Genomic DNA, 18,134 nt, shown 5'->3' with positions numbered 1-18,134 from the left:
CTTCAAACTATCATTTCCTTAGTCACCAAAAGTATTATTATTATTATCCACAGCAAAATTACATCTTCACAAAAACTTTATTACGAGTATTATAATTCCATGCGCGTCAAGAAAATATTATAATTCAACCCTATGTTTTAGAGATCAAATAATTATAACAATTCAGAATGATAATTAACAATAATGTCATTTACACTCAAATTATTCCATCGCGACACCAAATCCCATTGTGTTATACGAAAATACATAATTTATAGCGGCGTATGAGACGACACCCACTACAAAGGAGAGCTGAATCCCGAAGAACATTTTAATCTATCCGCCCAGCAGAGAGCTCGTAATGTCTCTATGTACTTAACTAAATTACTTGCATAAATCATATTTAAACGTGACGAACGCTGGCGCCTACAAGCCCCCACTTAACCCGAAATAAACGATTATCAACTCTAATACACCGAGATTAGACAGGAATTCGTTATAGTCAAATGGGAATCTAGCTACAGAGTGTAGGGACGTTTTTAAAAGAAAATGAGATTTGTTTCCGAAATATAAGGTTCTATTTCAATTTCAGCTCTCCCAGTTTAAAACATTGAGTGAAATTGGTGTTATCTATGCAGAATTTTTTTCGAAAATTGTTTCTTCGGACGTTGAACCGTTTAAGTTTCAGGATGAAAATTGCCTGAAAAGAAATTATATCAGATCAGTAATAAATCAGTCACTGGAAAGTTTTCACTTGTGATTTATGCTATTTGACCTCATAATAATTTACTTTTATATAAAATTTTGTGTGTCAAAATATAATCTAAATTTTATTCTATTTACGAATATATTCTATATAGAATTGAAATAAGAATGTGTTTCACTATTTTTATGTATTTACATTGTAATTTGTTTTAGTAAATATAATTTAAATGCCAATTAAATATGTTTCTTTAAAAACTCATAATTTCGATAAGAAATTTAAATAACATTGTTCTTATATTCACCGTATTAATTTATCTAATATTTGTTATAAATTATTAGTTTTCATCTCAGAAACAGCTATATTTCCTCTATAATTTCAAAATCAGCATAAATTATCATAATATTTAATCTGTAAACAATATACTACATTGACAGTATTCTAAAAATAAAAAGAAAATTATTAGTATAATATCGCGTAAATAATTATAATTGAAAATTGGATTTGCAAGAACAAAAAAAATATATTTTTAGTATTAATATAATCAATCACATCCAATTTGTACATAACAAATACAAACTCAGAAAAAAGAATTCAATGGAGTCTTTATTCGAAATTCGAAAAACCAGGTGCACTTGTACTCGTGAGTACATATCTACCTATGGTTATTTTTATGTACGTAGCATACATTTGCATTTTATTGATTCACGGCGAGTGTGAACATAATTTCTACAAGCTGTTGGCAACATGAACGTATCGACAGATTTTCTTTCTTCTCTATCGAATAAAAATATTATACTAGAAGACGAATCATGTGTAACCAAAGTTTTCAAACGTAATTTTTTATAACTACAGTCTCAAGAATTATTTAAAATGTCATTTTCGCTCGAAATATTTGAGTTATTGTCAATATAATACAATTATAGCTAATGTTACAAATAATAAATAACTTTTACATTTAACAAACAATTACTGTCCCATAAATGTAAATTTGAACTTTCAAATTTGTTTAAATTTATTTTTATATAATCAAATTATATATGGCTATAATCAAGATCAAACTTATATGAAGAGATAAATAAATAGAACATAAAAAGTAGGTATTATAACAGAATAAGAAAAAATGTTAAAAAAAAACAAAAATTTGTAACATTAAAAAAATTTGTTTTCACAATTTTCAACTCATATTTTATTTCATTGTCCAATTTGTGAAAACTGTTGTACACCATTAAAAATTCAATAAGATTGAATGACATTTAAATCCTGAAAAGCTCGTACCGATAAAAGATTCTACTAAGAAATTGTTCAATAAAGAACAATCTGTTCCTTCCCACAGGAAGTTGGTAAAACATTCAGTCGATGATTTATGCCGACCCTCATACTGCACTCCATTAAGATTAGGTATTCATGTTGTACACCTGATACTTTGAGAGCGTAGCGATGAGGTGCTGGTGTAGGTGTCGACGTCTGATGTCACGTTTTGTGCGTATGTGTGTATGTGTATCAGGTAATACAAGGATAATGGAGATACCAATGTAAAGTTAATAATAGATGTTGAGGTGGACTTTATTCTAAATATAGAATAATATTCCACTCTTGTAGATTACTAATCCATTCTTACATTAAGCCACGATGCTCTCTGTAATATTCTGTTGTCAATAGAAGAATGCTTTTGAGTATATCTCAACTAAACTATAGTTAGTACTCCCTCGACTTTAGCACTCAGAAGGTAATAAGTTCGAATCTGTAACCTACTTTATGATATAACATATTCAAAATAGAATTATATCGAAATTTTATCAAATAGACATCAAAAGTCAGCCTATTAGTCAACACTCAAAATTTTTGAGTATATTTAGTTTTTCTCTTATTACTCTACTATTATAATAAGATTATTTTAATAACATTATTATGTTAATTGAATGTAACACAAAGATATACAAAATTTATTTTTTTTTTAAATAATATGGAATTTGTTAATGATATTAGTATTAGATCAACATGGAAATAAATACTACTGGTTAGAAAAATAATTATGAAAAAAAAAAATAGTGCAAAATTGGCAAAGATATAATCACTTGAAAATACATAAATGAATAATATTCTTAAAGGTAAAAATCATCAAAAAAGATCATTTTACACAAATCTATTGCAGAAATTACATATAAAAACTCTACTTATCTATCATAATTAGTTTAAAAATCAATAGTTATAACAATAATTAAATAGGTTAACCAGAAAATAGACTAAAATTAATTTCTAGTTCTATCGTTTTAATTAATTTATTGTGGAGTAGGTAACAACCTGTAAGTATAGGTTAATAATTGTGGTACAAGTTCCCGATTAATTAAGACATTCAAGTGCTACTACTGTTATTAAACAAGTTTATTACTTATAATAAATTTATTAGTACGTGAAATTAATTAAACGTTAACATTTATATTTTTTTGGGAACTACCTATAAATACATAAAATATGAATGCTGTTCGTTGGAAACGGATAAACTCATATGGTTATTTTTTTATGTTCATAATAATCCGATTAAGTATTTTTGCACAGTAAGCAATACAACGTACCGGCGATTCCATAGAAGTATTAAATTTATTTATTTAGAAATAAAAATAATGTATTTACAAATAAATAATAAATTAATTGTAACTAATAATTAGATACCCTATATCAATTATATTGTTAAAATCATTTTGCTGTAAGTCATTTTAAAACAAATCACATATGGTAATGTCATAATAAATCATTGTTTTTAGTTCAAGTCATTGTAAAATTGAATAATAGCACTCAATACAAATATATGTAACATCAATTCCTAAGTTACTATGTATATTACCCATTCCAAACGTCAGAACTGTGAACTGAACGTGTTTGCAATTGTTATATAATTGTTTCACGTGTTCATACCTCCGGAACACTATTACAACTTTCTCATTCTAAGAGACTTATCCGTTTCTAAGCTACACCCTAAATAAGTAACAATCCAAGTTCCCCCACCCTTGTTCGACCTCCGTCCCTTCGTCCTCAAGACTGCTGTAAAGGGTTTTCGATGTCGACAAAGCATAAAGTTTAAGAACTTCAAAACTGAGAGGTTATTGTTTTGTATTATTTTGTTTCCGCTTAGCTGAAATACATCATACGAGTATTGTTTCGTTGGGGTATACAAATTGAATTATATTTTTTTTTTGTGAATTTATTGGAGTGAACGTTTTTAGTGACATTTACCCTAAAATATTCTCATAAGGCTTGTTTTTGTTACGTTACGATGTTACTAATATTATACGCGTAAAAGACTGTAAAGATGCTTGGATATTTGTGACACAATTATGCCCGAACGGCTGAACCAATTTAGATGGAACACATAGAATAACTTTTACGCTAATGTATGCATCGAAAACTGCAATTAACAGCTAATAATAAGTATCTAAACATATAAATATGAAAATTTTGATGTATGAATGTTTGTTTCTCTTACACTTGAACGACTGATTGAATTTAAATAAAATTTACTACGTGATATACCCTACCATATCATATCAGCCGTTAATTATCCAATGTTGAACATAGGCCTCACCCTAATGAGGCACCCAAATGTTGGCAACTGCAATTAGCCTATAGTGATGTTTTAAGAGAGACACTGCTGTCCATCCTTTGACCATTAAGTTCCCTTAGTACCAGAGGGAGACTTTGTACAAAAGTCGATTGCTTGGGTACCTCTGTCCCATTCGTGTTTCAACCGTGAATCAGTTGTGTTTGCATGACTGTGTTTCGGTTTGAAGGATGGGATATGGCGTGAATTTACTGGGTACAGAGGAATAACATCTGAGTCCTTAGGAATGGCAACGCATGGGGGGGGCATCATGGGCGAAACAGTATCTTCTGTTGTGTCCATGGTACTGCTCATGTCTATAGGCAACGGTTACCACTTTCCATCAGGTGAGCCGTCAGCTTGTTTGCCATTCTAAGTTGTATAAAAAAAACCTCTCACGACACCCACGCAAAAGGAAGGGCGGTCCATTCTATGCTGGGACCATATGATACCGTGGTTTTTGCCGCGTAAATTCACCCAATTTACGCGGTAAAAGCAGATACAGCAACTACATCAACATTAGAGGTGTTTATTAGTTTTACAGTCACACATAAACTGATCAAATAATGTGCCTCATAAGTAACGCCGTGTTTGTCTGCATTGCTTTACCAAATTGATTACCGTTCGTAGCACGAACTACAAATACTGGCGCTACGTGCTACGGTTACAACTACCTCGCCCTCTAGCGGTGTGACGTCACCGCTGATTTAGAGCCTACGGAGTTTATTCACCTCGGGTTGCGTGCAAAAATGATACGTCTATATATATTTACATGCTACTCTCTAAGATATAACCCACATCAGTTACTTACTCGTATAAGTAGATTTAGTTCCCTCAAAAAGCTATTTCAATCATAGCAACATGAATATTGACTAATAATATGTAACAAAAATAAAGATGATAGCGGTATGGCTAAGCTTTAAGCCTTGTGGTTTGCTCCGTTTATAATAAAACATTGTAACTCGTTTTGAATAAATAACAATAAATACCACACAATCACACCATTTATCTGGTTCTCATGCTAGGATGCACTGTGTTACCAAAATACCAAACAACAAACGTCTGGGAAGACAACCTAGAACACTCGGAGGGGAAGGGATTGTTAGTAATGAGTCCCATTTCTAGGTCAGAATACAACTTAAAATGGGATTGTTAGTAACATGCGGACTACTTATTCCTCTGTAGTCCCATTTCTAGCAATATAGCCATGTCACAACTGTTCGACCTCAACGTGGTTCCTCTTGGAAATCATCGTGCTAAATTCCTGGTGTATTCATCATGTGGGCTAGTTGATCTGTCGTTTAATCTCACCTATACTCTCTCACTAGTAGCGTATAACGGGGTTACCTTTCCATTGTCATCCATTAAAAAACCTAAAGCACTCAGATCCGAGCTAATTTAAAATAGTTCTTTTCCTAAATTGGCCCATCCGGAAATCGAACCGGAGACCTCATTTACATAAAATGAGATGGACCTCCCCCACCAGAATGGCCCGCCTGATGGGAAGCAGTTATCGTCGCCCATAAATACTTGTAACAACAAGTTTCTTGTATGTTTCTGGCCTATAAAAGTTTATTTATAAAATAGGTTCATAATTCATATATGTATACAAGGATAGAAAAAAATACATAATACCTATTAACATACTTGCATTTTGATACAAACATGAGAAATCCCTCCGGCAGTCTGATAAAAATGTCTCTATGTCAATATTTGGTACCTTTGTATCATATATTTGATATTTTATTGATCTGTACCAAGTTTTTGTATTATTGTCAAATGTATGAGTGATCTTAAGTGTAGTTTAAGATTTTAACGCAACTTGAGTTGTTCTAATTGATATTACTTGTAAGTATGTATCACTTACTATCAGGTGAGCCACATGCTCGTTTGCCTCCTGTGTTGTAAAGAAAAATAAAAAACGTTGAAAATTATATTAATAAACGAAAATCAGGTTTTGTTTTCGTAATGAATTCACAATTAAGAGGCGATTTGTGTAGATATTTTCTGAGCGTGGCAACTTGGTGACTTGAGATAACATTGTGATATAGCATACAAACGTACTTCTTTAATAACAATATAAAATTGAGGATGATTTTATTTCTACTTCAGCAATAGTTGTTTAATGATTAATAATGAGTTATCTGTAGGTCTTGCATCATCTAATAGTAAGTGACGGCAAGACAACAGGAATCGCGTTTATAAAAAAAAGGCAATATCTCAGTAAGTCGTTTGTTTAAACTTAATATCGTCATACAAATATATAGACAGATTAACACTTTATTTGCATCAAGAGATACATAAAAATTGTGAAAATAGTAACATAAAAATAGTATTAACGTAAGAACAACATACACAATTTTTTTATACATAACATAATATTTAAAAATGTAATATGTGTACTATGGTAATATAAAAAGGCAATATCTCAATAAATCGTTTGCTTAGTAAGCGAACCACTAATTTTCACTTATTGCATGAAAAAAACATATACACAAAATTTCATAAGAACAAATGAATTAAAAAGAAGGTAAGTAAGCAGTTTCACATATTTGGTGTTATTATACATAGTATTTAAAGTTAAATATATATATACACTGACCGCTGGGTCCTACACATTTTGATAAATATAAAACTGAAGATAAAAATACATTTTATTTAATAATGTTGGAATTCAAAATATACAACAAACAGAGTAAAATCCAGATGTCACCGATCACCGATGTCTCACTATTAAGCAAAAAATTATCCTATTTTTGGTTTTCGAGTAGAAAAAAAAATTTAAAATCTCGAAGAAATATCTCTGATGGGTATATTATCCTAGCATTTAGTAGCCTGATACCTGATCCTTATGGTAAGTATTGTGTAATTAAGTTAATACGAATCCATTCAAAATTAATTTCATTTGTTTTTCACTTCAACTATATTTTTTTTTGACATTCAAAAAATTTTTTTTTCGTTTTTAAGGAAATCAAAGTTTTTGACAAAAACTTACACCCTCCACCAAATAGTAGCGTAACTACCAACTGTGTAGGTAACTATTTGTGCAACACATGTGCCGAAACATTAATATGCCCTCTCAACAAACATACGCGTACGTGTTCCGTATATCGATTTATTCGATTTCTTTATTGTAGTTATAAAAATATAAAAGTTACTAGTTTTTCCTCGCGACTTCGTTTTCGTGACTAGGTTATGTTCATTAACCGGGACAAAAAGTAAGCTATATTCTGCTCTAACGCAAATATATACTACATATACACAAAATTTCATAAGAACAAACGAATTAAAAAGAAGGTAACGCAGTTTCACATATTTGCTGTTATTATACATAGTATTTAAAGTTAAATATATATATAATAACTATACTGAGCAGTCAATTAATTAAAAATAAAATATATGTATACTAGCTATGTTCACGACTTTCTCTACGTGACCATGATAAATAAACCTATACCCTTCTCCATATCAAATACTGCATGTTTACTAAATTTCATGACGATTGGTTAAACAGTACAGTGCCGAGACTTAAACAAACAAGCACTTTTTTACAATCATCCTGGACTCCAAACATACGAACTACGTCACGAGTGTAGGTAGCTAGAAATAAATGTGTCCTCAAAAATTTAATTTCGTTTTCAAACTTGACACCAGTTTAAAACATAGAAATAAAATCCAATTAAAAATGAACAATGCCGCAAAGTAATAATTAAACGCAGAGTGCAACAACACACTTTTCCCACTGACCGCCGCGGAATTTTAGAATGCTTTGGCACATGTCCACTAAATTTTATTTATAGCCATACAACATAATATACTGTCCCGAACCACTCAAATAATAGTAAAACAGGAACATTTTACCAAAATAACGCCATGTCCACGCCCATCCTATACTGACCTCTTGTCCCCCATAAATATGTCGTTACGCTCGTTTGAACGAGGTCTTATAAAAAAAATTCACAACGCTTTTTGTTACTATGACAAAGCGTAGAAAGTTTTGCAATCAAGGGCGAGAAAAACAAGCCAAATATTTCTATGTTATATTAGTTTGACTTATTTGTTTTATTATCGCAGATAAGTTAGGTAACGGTATGTGGTTTCTAAACATTTTGAAATAATATTTTGTAATCAAATTATTATTAACATATATTATATTTCACTTCTTCATTTAAACAATGTCACAAAAGAAAAAAAAATCTAAATAAAGTTAAACCACAACATAAATGAATTTTAATTGTAAAGATTTCAAAATGTTTGTCAATCACGATCAAACAGCTGAACAATTTTAATAAAATTTGGCACACAAATGGTCTATATCCTTGATTACCGTAGAGGTAATTCTTATAATAATTAAGGTGGTAGAACCGTGTTAAGGAATTTTATATCAAATTATTATTTTCTAGGATTCTATCACTGAGTTCGATGTTATTTAATGAAATGTTATTTAACTGAAAAAAGCTAAACTAGATGGTTCCTCGTTCTAGATATTTCTAGAGACTTCATTTTACACTATTTCATTATACATGCATTTTACAAACATCTCTATATCTAAGCAACATTAAAATAATATTGATACTAAGATTTATAAACAAAAATCTGAATAAACAACGAACAAACGAACGAATGAACGAGACATAGTAACTAAAATCTCGTCTCGTCTAAAAGAAACGGACATCTTTATGTGGTATTAAACAAAGAGTAGGAGGGTCATAATGTGATTTAAGCCCGAGGACAGACGAGGCACGTTAATCTTAGACAAGGTCCCCTGGGCGTCATTTCTGCGCCACGGGACAATACGTGACTTCTTCACGTCTTAAGAACTGGTCGAATTGATTTTAAGGTTCTATTATCTACTCCAAAATTATATTTGAAAGCAAAGACATTAACAGATAACTTTGATTCTAAATTTTTAGTCGCTTCCTCATCTCGTAATTAGAATAAAAAATAGCATGCTTCTCCATCCCAAATACTACATGAACATTAAGTTTCATACTGATAAGTCGAGCCCATAAAATACCACTATATAACGATTATACAAATTCACTTTCAAATTTGTAATATTAGTTCATTATCAATAATTAAAATATAGGTATGATTATGTAGATATCACAACGAATTAAAACAGAACACAGATTAATATTCTATTTATTTAAAAACTTTTTTCAAATCATTTAAAAAAATATATTAGGATAACAATCGATACCTGAGTATGCTCTGTACATAAAAATAATATCAACGGAATTAATGCAGAATTGCAAGAAATAATTTAGCATTAAAAATAAGAAGTTTCACAATTCCTACTTCTATAAAATTATATTATGCAATTATGTATTATTATAATCAATATAATGTATTTTAGAAAGTGAAACTTAATAATCTGCATAGTCTGATTCAATTTAAATTTCTAATTATGATTAGGTTAATTATTCATCATTAAGAGTGACACAGTGTTATTCAAAATGAGCTTTCTTGACATCAATTGATGGGGATTCTCAAATTTCTTGAAATAATCACAAGGACAGGCTAAAAGCGATACATCTCCGTACCCTACTCATCTTACAGGTAATGAAGGTATACGTTTACAAGGTATACCCTAACTTTGGGAGATAATAAGGTCAAAGTTTAATGAAGGCTGGACATCTGGTGACAGATCTAATAAGATCCTCTTACATGGTAATTAACATTTATTACCTTCTCCTAAGTGACAAACCTGATACATGTATTATTTAGGATATGGTTTCATGGAGTCTATACTTTATTAATAAACATGCCTATTTGTTTTGTTTATGTTATCCAACTATCTAATACAAGCTGTATTCCGCGGCAACACCCGTATGAGTCAGTATATAAAGTATCCTATGTTCTAAGTAAGGATATTATCTATCCATGTACCAAATTTAATTCAAATCTATTCAGTAGTTTCTGGGCAAAAGAGTAATAAACTTTTATCCATCCACACATCCCTCGAACTTTCGCGTTCATAAATAGTAGTAGAGTTATATATGCGAATCTTTTAAAAAACTTAGGATAGCAACATCAGCACTATAAATCAAGATGACAGTCAATGCATATCCTTACTAATCTATATATTAATACGTTAAGCAAGAACTTTGTACCCTTTTTTACGAAAATTGCGCTGACGGAGGAGTATGAAATTTGGCACACTTATAGTTTATATATATAAGGAGTGCAGAATGCTGATGAATGAATTTTAATTATGCAATAAAAATATATTTAATCAATAAAAAAACAATACACACACTTCCATGTATTTGATACATACACGCATATATACTCTTTTGTTTATTGTTAAAGTCTGTGGTTAAATTGAGAATAAATTGATATTGTTTGTCTAGTTATTTCGGTCAGTGAACATAACCTGGTCTTGCAGACAAAGCCACGAGTTAAAGCCAATATTAAACTTAGCATGAATAATGAGCTAAAACATACTGAATGATACACAGATGCTTGACGTCTCGCAGTCTGGCAATAATCACTCGACAGTACTTACTTAGTTTACTTTAGAATAATGACATCATGACAGCTAAATATAATTTTGAACGCCTAATGTTTGTATTGGCATGCTGTTTGTTCTTGTTGTAATATTACATATATACACATTTGTATGTACATAAGTATGTGTACCTGTTTGAAGCGTGAGCTAGCTCGAAAGAGAGGCAGGAAGTAGCCATACTGTAGGGAATACCTATAGGATTAACAAGTATTCCTCACCATATCAGCCGTGCCAGTTTTGCCATGCTTGGTAGGCTGGTTGGTAACTACAGATAGCCTTTTTAGATGTCCATGTTTTAAAAGGAACGCTGCTAGTCATTCCTTGACAATTAAAAGACTACATTACATTAAAAAAATTAGATTACAATTGTAGCAAAACCTATTCCTTTCAATTAAACAACTAAACTACTACACCGACTTTGATAAAATTTCCATTGGACCATTCTATGTTTTACGAGTGTATTCTTTCAAATAAAATGGGAAATTTTCCAAATCGGTTTATATATGACGAAGGTATGAGGAGTATATAAAAGAAAGTAGAACTGAATCTCCTTCTTTTAAAAGTTGGTTGAAAAAAAATTCTCCTCCAGTCATCTTTAACAATGTAGTTGAAATTAAATTGTACAATTGTAATTTATAATTTCAAATTTTGAATTCAGAATAAACTGATAAACATATACATAGGAAATACTAAGATTAATATTTAAATAACAAATGTTCAGTGAGCGAAATGAATCACAAACGCCATGCAATCTACTTGGAGAGCATAGTAATAATTTACGATGCTGAACTTTCGGTTACAGCGGTAGATAAAATTGTAGTTTATGACTGGACAATTCACATCGACACCTTCAAGAGTTTTAACTAGTATTCTAAACCATGTCATATATATTTTATCTCGTAGTTACAAATACTAAGGTTAGCAGGTATCGATTCAATGTCTGATAATATCCATCAAAATATGAAAGTTTTATATTTCGTTTATTTATTTATTATTTGATCACATTAGAAAAAAAGTTTTTATATTATGATTTTACATTTTTTAATATTTAATATATATTTGGTGTGTATATTGTCTATTACTTTTTTCTATTTTCGTCATCGATGGAACATTACATTTCTTATATCTGTTTATAATAAATATTGTTTTGACTTATTAATTGGTATGTTATCTCGATCTATTAATATTATTCCAAAATAAAATAGACATAACTTTATGCGAGCGAAGTCAGTAATAACTAATACGAAATGAACAATTAGCGGTTTGCAATTGTCAGTTTTAAACTTATGCATTGTCCACGCATATTTAAATTCGGGACAATAAAACTTAACTACATATTTAACTACATACTAGTTACTATTTACCTGTAATCGGGATACGTTAATTCCTTCGCATGAATTTAAATAAAAGACTAATTTATCAAATTAAGTAAAATAAAAACTAAACTGTAAAATTGAAACCACTACAAATCAGATTAAAATACCGACAGACACGGTCACAATAAGTTTAATGCGGTTACTGCAAAAAGGAATTTTGCTCCAACTAAGTTTTTTTACCTTTCGAGGAAAAATAGTAATTGCTCGCCGCTGAGTGCCAATTGAATACACCCACCTGAAAAGAACAGACAGCTTCATGAATATTCTGAAAAGCTTTTAGTGAAAGTTTATTGAAAAGAAAACGGGGGAGACATGTTGATAAAGTTAAGGTGATAATATATTTGAAAGAAACCTCATTAAAGCGACAGTTAATTATTGTAGACAGTGACTAGATTGCAACACTATTTCATCTTTAATGATACTCTTTTTCGTGATTCAATATGAACTAATGTAATGTAAATTGGACTCTATTTCCCACGCTGTCTTTCATTTGGGCCATTGTGCGTATGAGTTATATGTACTATAAATTATTCTGATTTAACTATAGTGAAAAAAAATGTTCTGTTATCCGTCTTTATTACTATTTTTAACTTTTATATTATTGGACTTTTTTTGTTCAAAGAATTAACGTTGTCTATCTTTATAATCATATCTTTGAAAGTTAGAATCTCCAGTGTAAACAAAATTTTGTCTAACAAAATAAAAGATATTTTTCCATGTTTAAACAGTACCAACATATTAAACATATAATAAAGTATGAGCGTATAGATAATAATAGAAATGAAAATAAGCTTACTAATTCATAGAGCACAACTTTCAAAAGTAAATAAAAGAAATAATGATAGAGTAGTAATTTAGTAGTAAGTATGGACTAATAGATCCCTCCATTTTCGACTTCGAACCATTAAAGGTTATCAATTGCTCCACCCACCAATTAAAAAAAAATGTTCCATTATCAAAAAGCCAGTTAATGATAATCATAATGTAAATTAATGTGAATTTTTATTTTTGTAATTACATATGCAAGAGGAGACAGTTAATCTATATATATATATATATATATATATATATATATATATATATATATATATATATATATATATATATATATATATATATATATATATATATATATATATATATATATATATATATATATATATATACATATATATATCTGTGAATTTTGTATTAGTACAAATAATAATGACAAAATTATAATTCCAAACCAATCTATGCATAAATTGCCAGATACTGACTACGGAGCATATTTTTATAAATAAATTAACAGTTTTATATCTAAACACCTATAACACTGCAAAAATAAATAATATTACTACAGAATCTTAATTAATAAACTCTTTCAAAACACATACACAAAAAACGGAGACAATTTTACATTTCAATTCAATTTCATGATGTCTATAAAACAAGTGGGTTTTGCAAAGTCAGAAGTCACTCAAGTGTCATTGGAAAATACGCACTCCTAAAGTGGAGTGCCTACAAGATAAATAAGAATCTACTTACCTGGAATTATTGAATAAATTAACGAAGAAAAGAGAATAATTCTTAAAGATTTCCAAAATAGCTACTTTGTAACAATAAATTTGTATATATAGATATAATTCAGATTGAGAATAAAGGTATAATAGAATGAAAGACAAAATACCTGTAACTATTTATTGAATTCTTAGTAGTCAAACATTACATATCAGTAGGCCTTTGTGTATAACAAAAGACTAAAAATGATACCAGAGGACGTCACCCTCACGAGAAGTATTAGTATTGAAACATTCCTTACAAAACATCCACATCTGTAATGGAATCTACATAAAAATGTAAACTGATTGAAAGACATATCAACGCGTAGTTGTTAGAAGGAAGTTTGCAATATAAAGTCAGATTGTGATTTTTACTGAACAAAAGCAAACCACTGAATTGCGAACCTAAAATTAGAAACGTTGTTTTGTAAATTCCCACGAGAATAGTGTCTACGAAACCGCTGCGGCTTTCTTTCAGCGTCTTCCACGTTTTAGACCTGATTCGTTTTTAACAATTTATTGATCTTGGATTCTTCATGTTAAAATTCTAAATTGGATTTTTGAATTTAGAGAAAAATATATATAAATGTAATATGTATTTAAAAAAGTATCTCCAGTCTTGTTCAAAACTAGCGATCCAGTTCAGCTTCGTATGGATAAATAAAAAATAATATATAGCGTATATTACTCGTTAATAATATAGTTTTCTATAGGTGAAAGACTTTTTAAAATAGGTTGAGTAGTTTTTAAGTTTATCCTTTATAAACAACCAAATCTTTCCTCTTTATCATGGTATAGTATAGATTAACATCAAACTATGTGTGGTAAACATATAACATGTACGTATATTTAATATATCTATATCATATTCTTGTTTTGTCCCAGACAATATAATATAAGTATCGCCGTGCATTTACGTTAGTACGGTCCGAGCTTCGGCTTTTGACTCTTGATAGAGCCAATTTGGGATCTATATTCTGATTGTAATAATGCCTCAAATGTTCGTTGTTTGGTAACTCATATCACAACATATCCCAGCTTAAGGACTATTAGCAATCGGTAACATAGGACAATATATGTATTACACAATATGTATCAACAATTACCTACAATACAGTAGTAGCTACAAAACTTCTCTTGGAAAAGGCTACGCTTTGTCCAACACCAGTACGTTTTAAAGGCTATGTTTAATTTTATTATTTTAATTACACTACTAAAATATAATTAATTACAATCGTACTCAGAACAAATTATCCATTAGGTGCTTAAGTTATACATATAGCTGTTATAAATGTGATTAAAATATCAATTATGATGAAATTAATAAAAGTATTAACAATCAATTACCAGTAATTGATCTACCATATATTACTCTTAACATCAAAGTATGAAGCTACAACATGTCATATAAGATAGGTACACAGAAGCTTCAGATATTATACTGTATTGTTTCCACAAGGCGACACAACGTCTTTATCTTTCCAGTTGGCCGCGCACTTGTCATCCTATATTTAAGTAGGATATTTAATTACGTGATATGGGAGTTTGAGCAGTTAATTATTTTGGTCGGACGTGGTCAATCCGGTATGAATCGCATGACTAGCAATAATATGGATAAAGGCGGATATCCTGTTTGAATATTATGGATTTTCGCAATTATACAACAAAGTTAAGATCAACACTTATCACGGACGTATTCTAAAATAAAATCGTATTTGTAAGTATATAATAAAATATTCTACCTACTTATAATGTAAACGTAATGATAATAATACCTATATCTCACCAATTTTTAACAGCGATTTTATAGCGATCCATAGTTCAAGTAATCCCAATAGTAAGTCGTTATTACGTATAAGACAAAAGAAAAACACTAATATAATATACGTACCTGTTTATGTATGAGTGTGAATGTGCGTGCGTGCGTGCATGCATGAATGCGTGCGTGCGTGCGTGTGTGTATGTGTGTGAGTGTTTGTACGGTTGTGTACATTATGCACCTATAACCATTATGCAGTGTTGTATTAGTTATATATTAGTTATATATCTTGAATTATACATATCCACAAATTCCTACAACTGAGGCAAGCACACGCAAAAACAGGATCTACTATATGAGAGTAATTTGTTCTCGATAACTTCCTAAAATATTTATTGGATACCAAATTATGTTACAATGTGGGCAACTAAACGTTTCTGACAGTCATCGTAGGGTCTTTGTACGATCATAACTATTTGCTGGTTGCGAGATGTTTGGATTTGGGGTTTTGATTTATTATCACGTATTGTGATGAAAATAACTCATCCTCTCGAAGCATAAACCTGTTCATAGATTGTTTTATTAGAAAATATATTTAATTTATCTAAGCTAACTATCAGTACTATTTTATGTAGTATAATTTTATAAACAAAATTACTTGACTCTACGCGAAATTACATAGTTTTTATGAAGATTCTATTTTGTGTTGTTTTTATAGTAACGATTTTATTTATTACGCTTAGTCCTTAAGAATAGCAAAACATGAAGTGTATAATGGACGTTAAAGTATATTTTGTGATATCCTTGCTACTGTTAATAACAATAGGCGACAGTTGCCACTTTCCATCAGGTGGGCAGTCAGCTTATTTGCTATTGTATTCATAAAAAAATAATGATATAAAATTAAAAATTTTAAGCAACCTCCGAGCTTTAAATGCCTAAACAGATCTTAATAATATTGTAACTAACTAAAATACCGCATCATAATCGGTACATTCGTTTAAGGGTTACTACGCCACAGACAAACACACAGACGCGTCAAACTTATAACACCTTCTTTTTGTATCGGTGGTTATTTTTTTATATATAAACAAGTAATATAAATATTATACAGAAATAATGAACAATTTGTATTACTTGAAGTCGAATAAAAAATAACTAGCTCTTGCCCCCGGCACGCTACGTTAACGTTCCGCGTCATCTGTCCTTAATTAGTGTACGTGCTTTAAAAATGCGACCCTAATTGTTTTTATCAAACTTTTATATAAATACAGCTAAACGGACCATAACGAATGTGAAAGTATCACAAACAAAATTGGTACCAGCATTTATCCCATTTTGTTTGCAAGTTTAATTGGTCGATTTAATATAAAATACATAGAATCCTTTTTAATTTTTTTAAGCAATGGAACAAGAAAGAACATTTTAGTAATACTGTCAACTTTGCAAATTGAAAGGTTTCCGCATAATTATTGCGAAACTTAGACTCTATAAAACTTTATTTAAAAATACTTTTTTTCTCAAAGAGGTAGATTGGTAAGTAATAGTTTTTAGAAGTCCATATATTACCAGATCTTTGGCCCTATGGGTAGTCTAAACAGCATAATGGATTTTTTTGTAAATGCAGTGTCATTGGATTAATGATTTATTCTAATTGTAGACATTTTGTAGGCTACATGTCAACAATAAAAAATAAATATGGCGGTCACGAACTGTCAAAAATTTATTTTGCTTTCGAAATTTTCTTTGCCATATTTTCTTTCTTCAGAGAGAATGCGTTTTATTTTTATTTCGTCATTATCTTTTTTATCGGTGATTAAAGAAATACAAATTTTATAATATACCTATGAATAAAACGTATCAACATTTTCTATTCTATAAAATAAATAACCCATAATCCAAACATAAACGTGATAATAGTTTTAAATACTCGCCTTACAAAACCCAAGTTAATACGAAAGGGAAGTAATCCAACCGCATTTACCCAACTTCTTTATTATGACTATCACAAAGGGATGTTGGTATCACAACAAAAAGCGAGATTTACCCCGTGTCCTTTCTAAGGCCTATGATATGCGCATTTTTATAAGCAGTACATAGGTTACGCTCCTTTACAAGCGTTCAAAACAACACACGTAACATCTATAATAAGTATTTAATACCAATACTAATTCAATATTATATTTAAGAGAGGGCTATGCTCGGAGTTTCTTTGCGTGACAGAATCCGAAATAAGGATATCTGCAAAAGGACCAAAGTCACTGATAAGCAAATTCAAGTGGCAATGGGCTCGTCACATAGCTCTAAGAGCCAATAACCGATAGAGAGAAAGGTTTATGAGTGGCAACCAAATTGTATGCGGTTTTTAAAGTTGTGTCCTTGTCTTGAAAGTCTAACTTAAAATCTGATGTAATGATAAATCTGATGAAACATTAATATCAATACGTCATCTAGAAATAATCCATTTGTGAATCCATGCGCATGAAGTAGCAGGCAAGAAACGAATTCAAAATAAAATCGCTATCTCTGCGGCTATACCCTTATCGCTGCCATCGGCCGCGAAAGCTATTTTTTCTAAATCCGGATTATATTATCTCCAGTGAAATTTATTCTATATTTATCGTCGCTGACCGGACATTTTTTTTAACAATGACCACTGAAAAT

The 18,134-nt window shown here is 30.2% G+C and overlaps 1 protein-coding gene across 2 annotated transcripts in view; it reads right to left on the bottom strand.

Annotated features, from left to right (window-relative positions):
• LOC113510753 (microtubule-associated protein futsch) overlaps nt 1-18,134 on the bottom strand; it is a 220,752-nt gene that overhangs the window by 82,395 nt on the left and 120,223 nt on the right. Inside the window, exon 3 of one of the 2 annotated variants that reach the window (XM_052896362.1) lies at nt 12,351-12,405. The exons of the other annotated variant lie outside the window; for it this stretch is intronic. Coding sequence (XP_052752322.1) covers nt 12,351-12,405 — 55 coding nt within the window. The remainder of the gene's footprint in view (nt 1-12,350; nt 12,406-18,134) is intronic. 2 annotated transcript variants of the gene reach the window in all.

This window comes from Galleria mellonella, unplaced genomic scaffold (assembly GCF_026898425.1).
Source record: "Galleria mellonella isolate WM207_F2 unplaced genomic scaffold, CSIRO_AGI_GalMel_v1 utg32, whole genome shotgun sequence".
NCBI lineage: Eukaryota > Metazoa > Arthropoda > Insecta > Lepidoptera > Pyralidae > Galleria > Galleria mellonella.
Note: the sequence above shows the minus strand (reverse complement) of the source record. Positions and strands in the feature narration are given on the sequence as shown.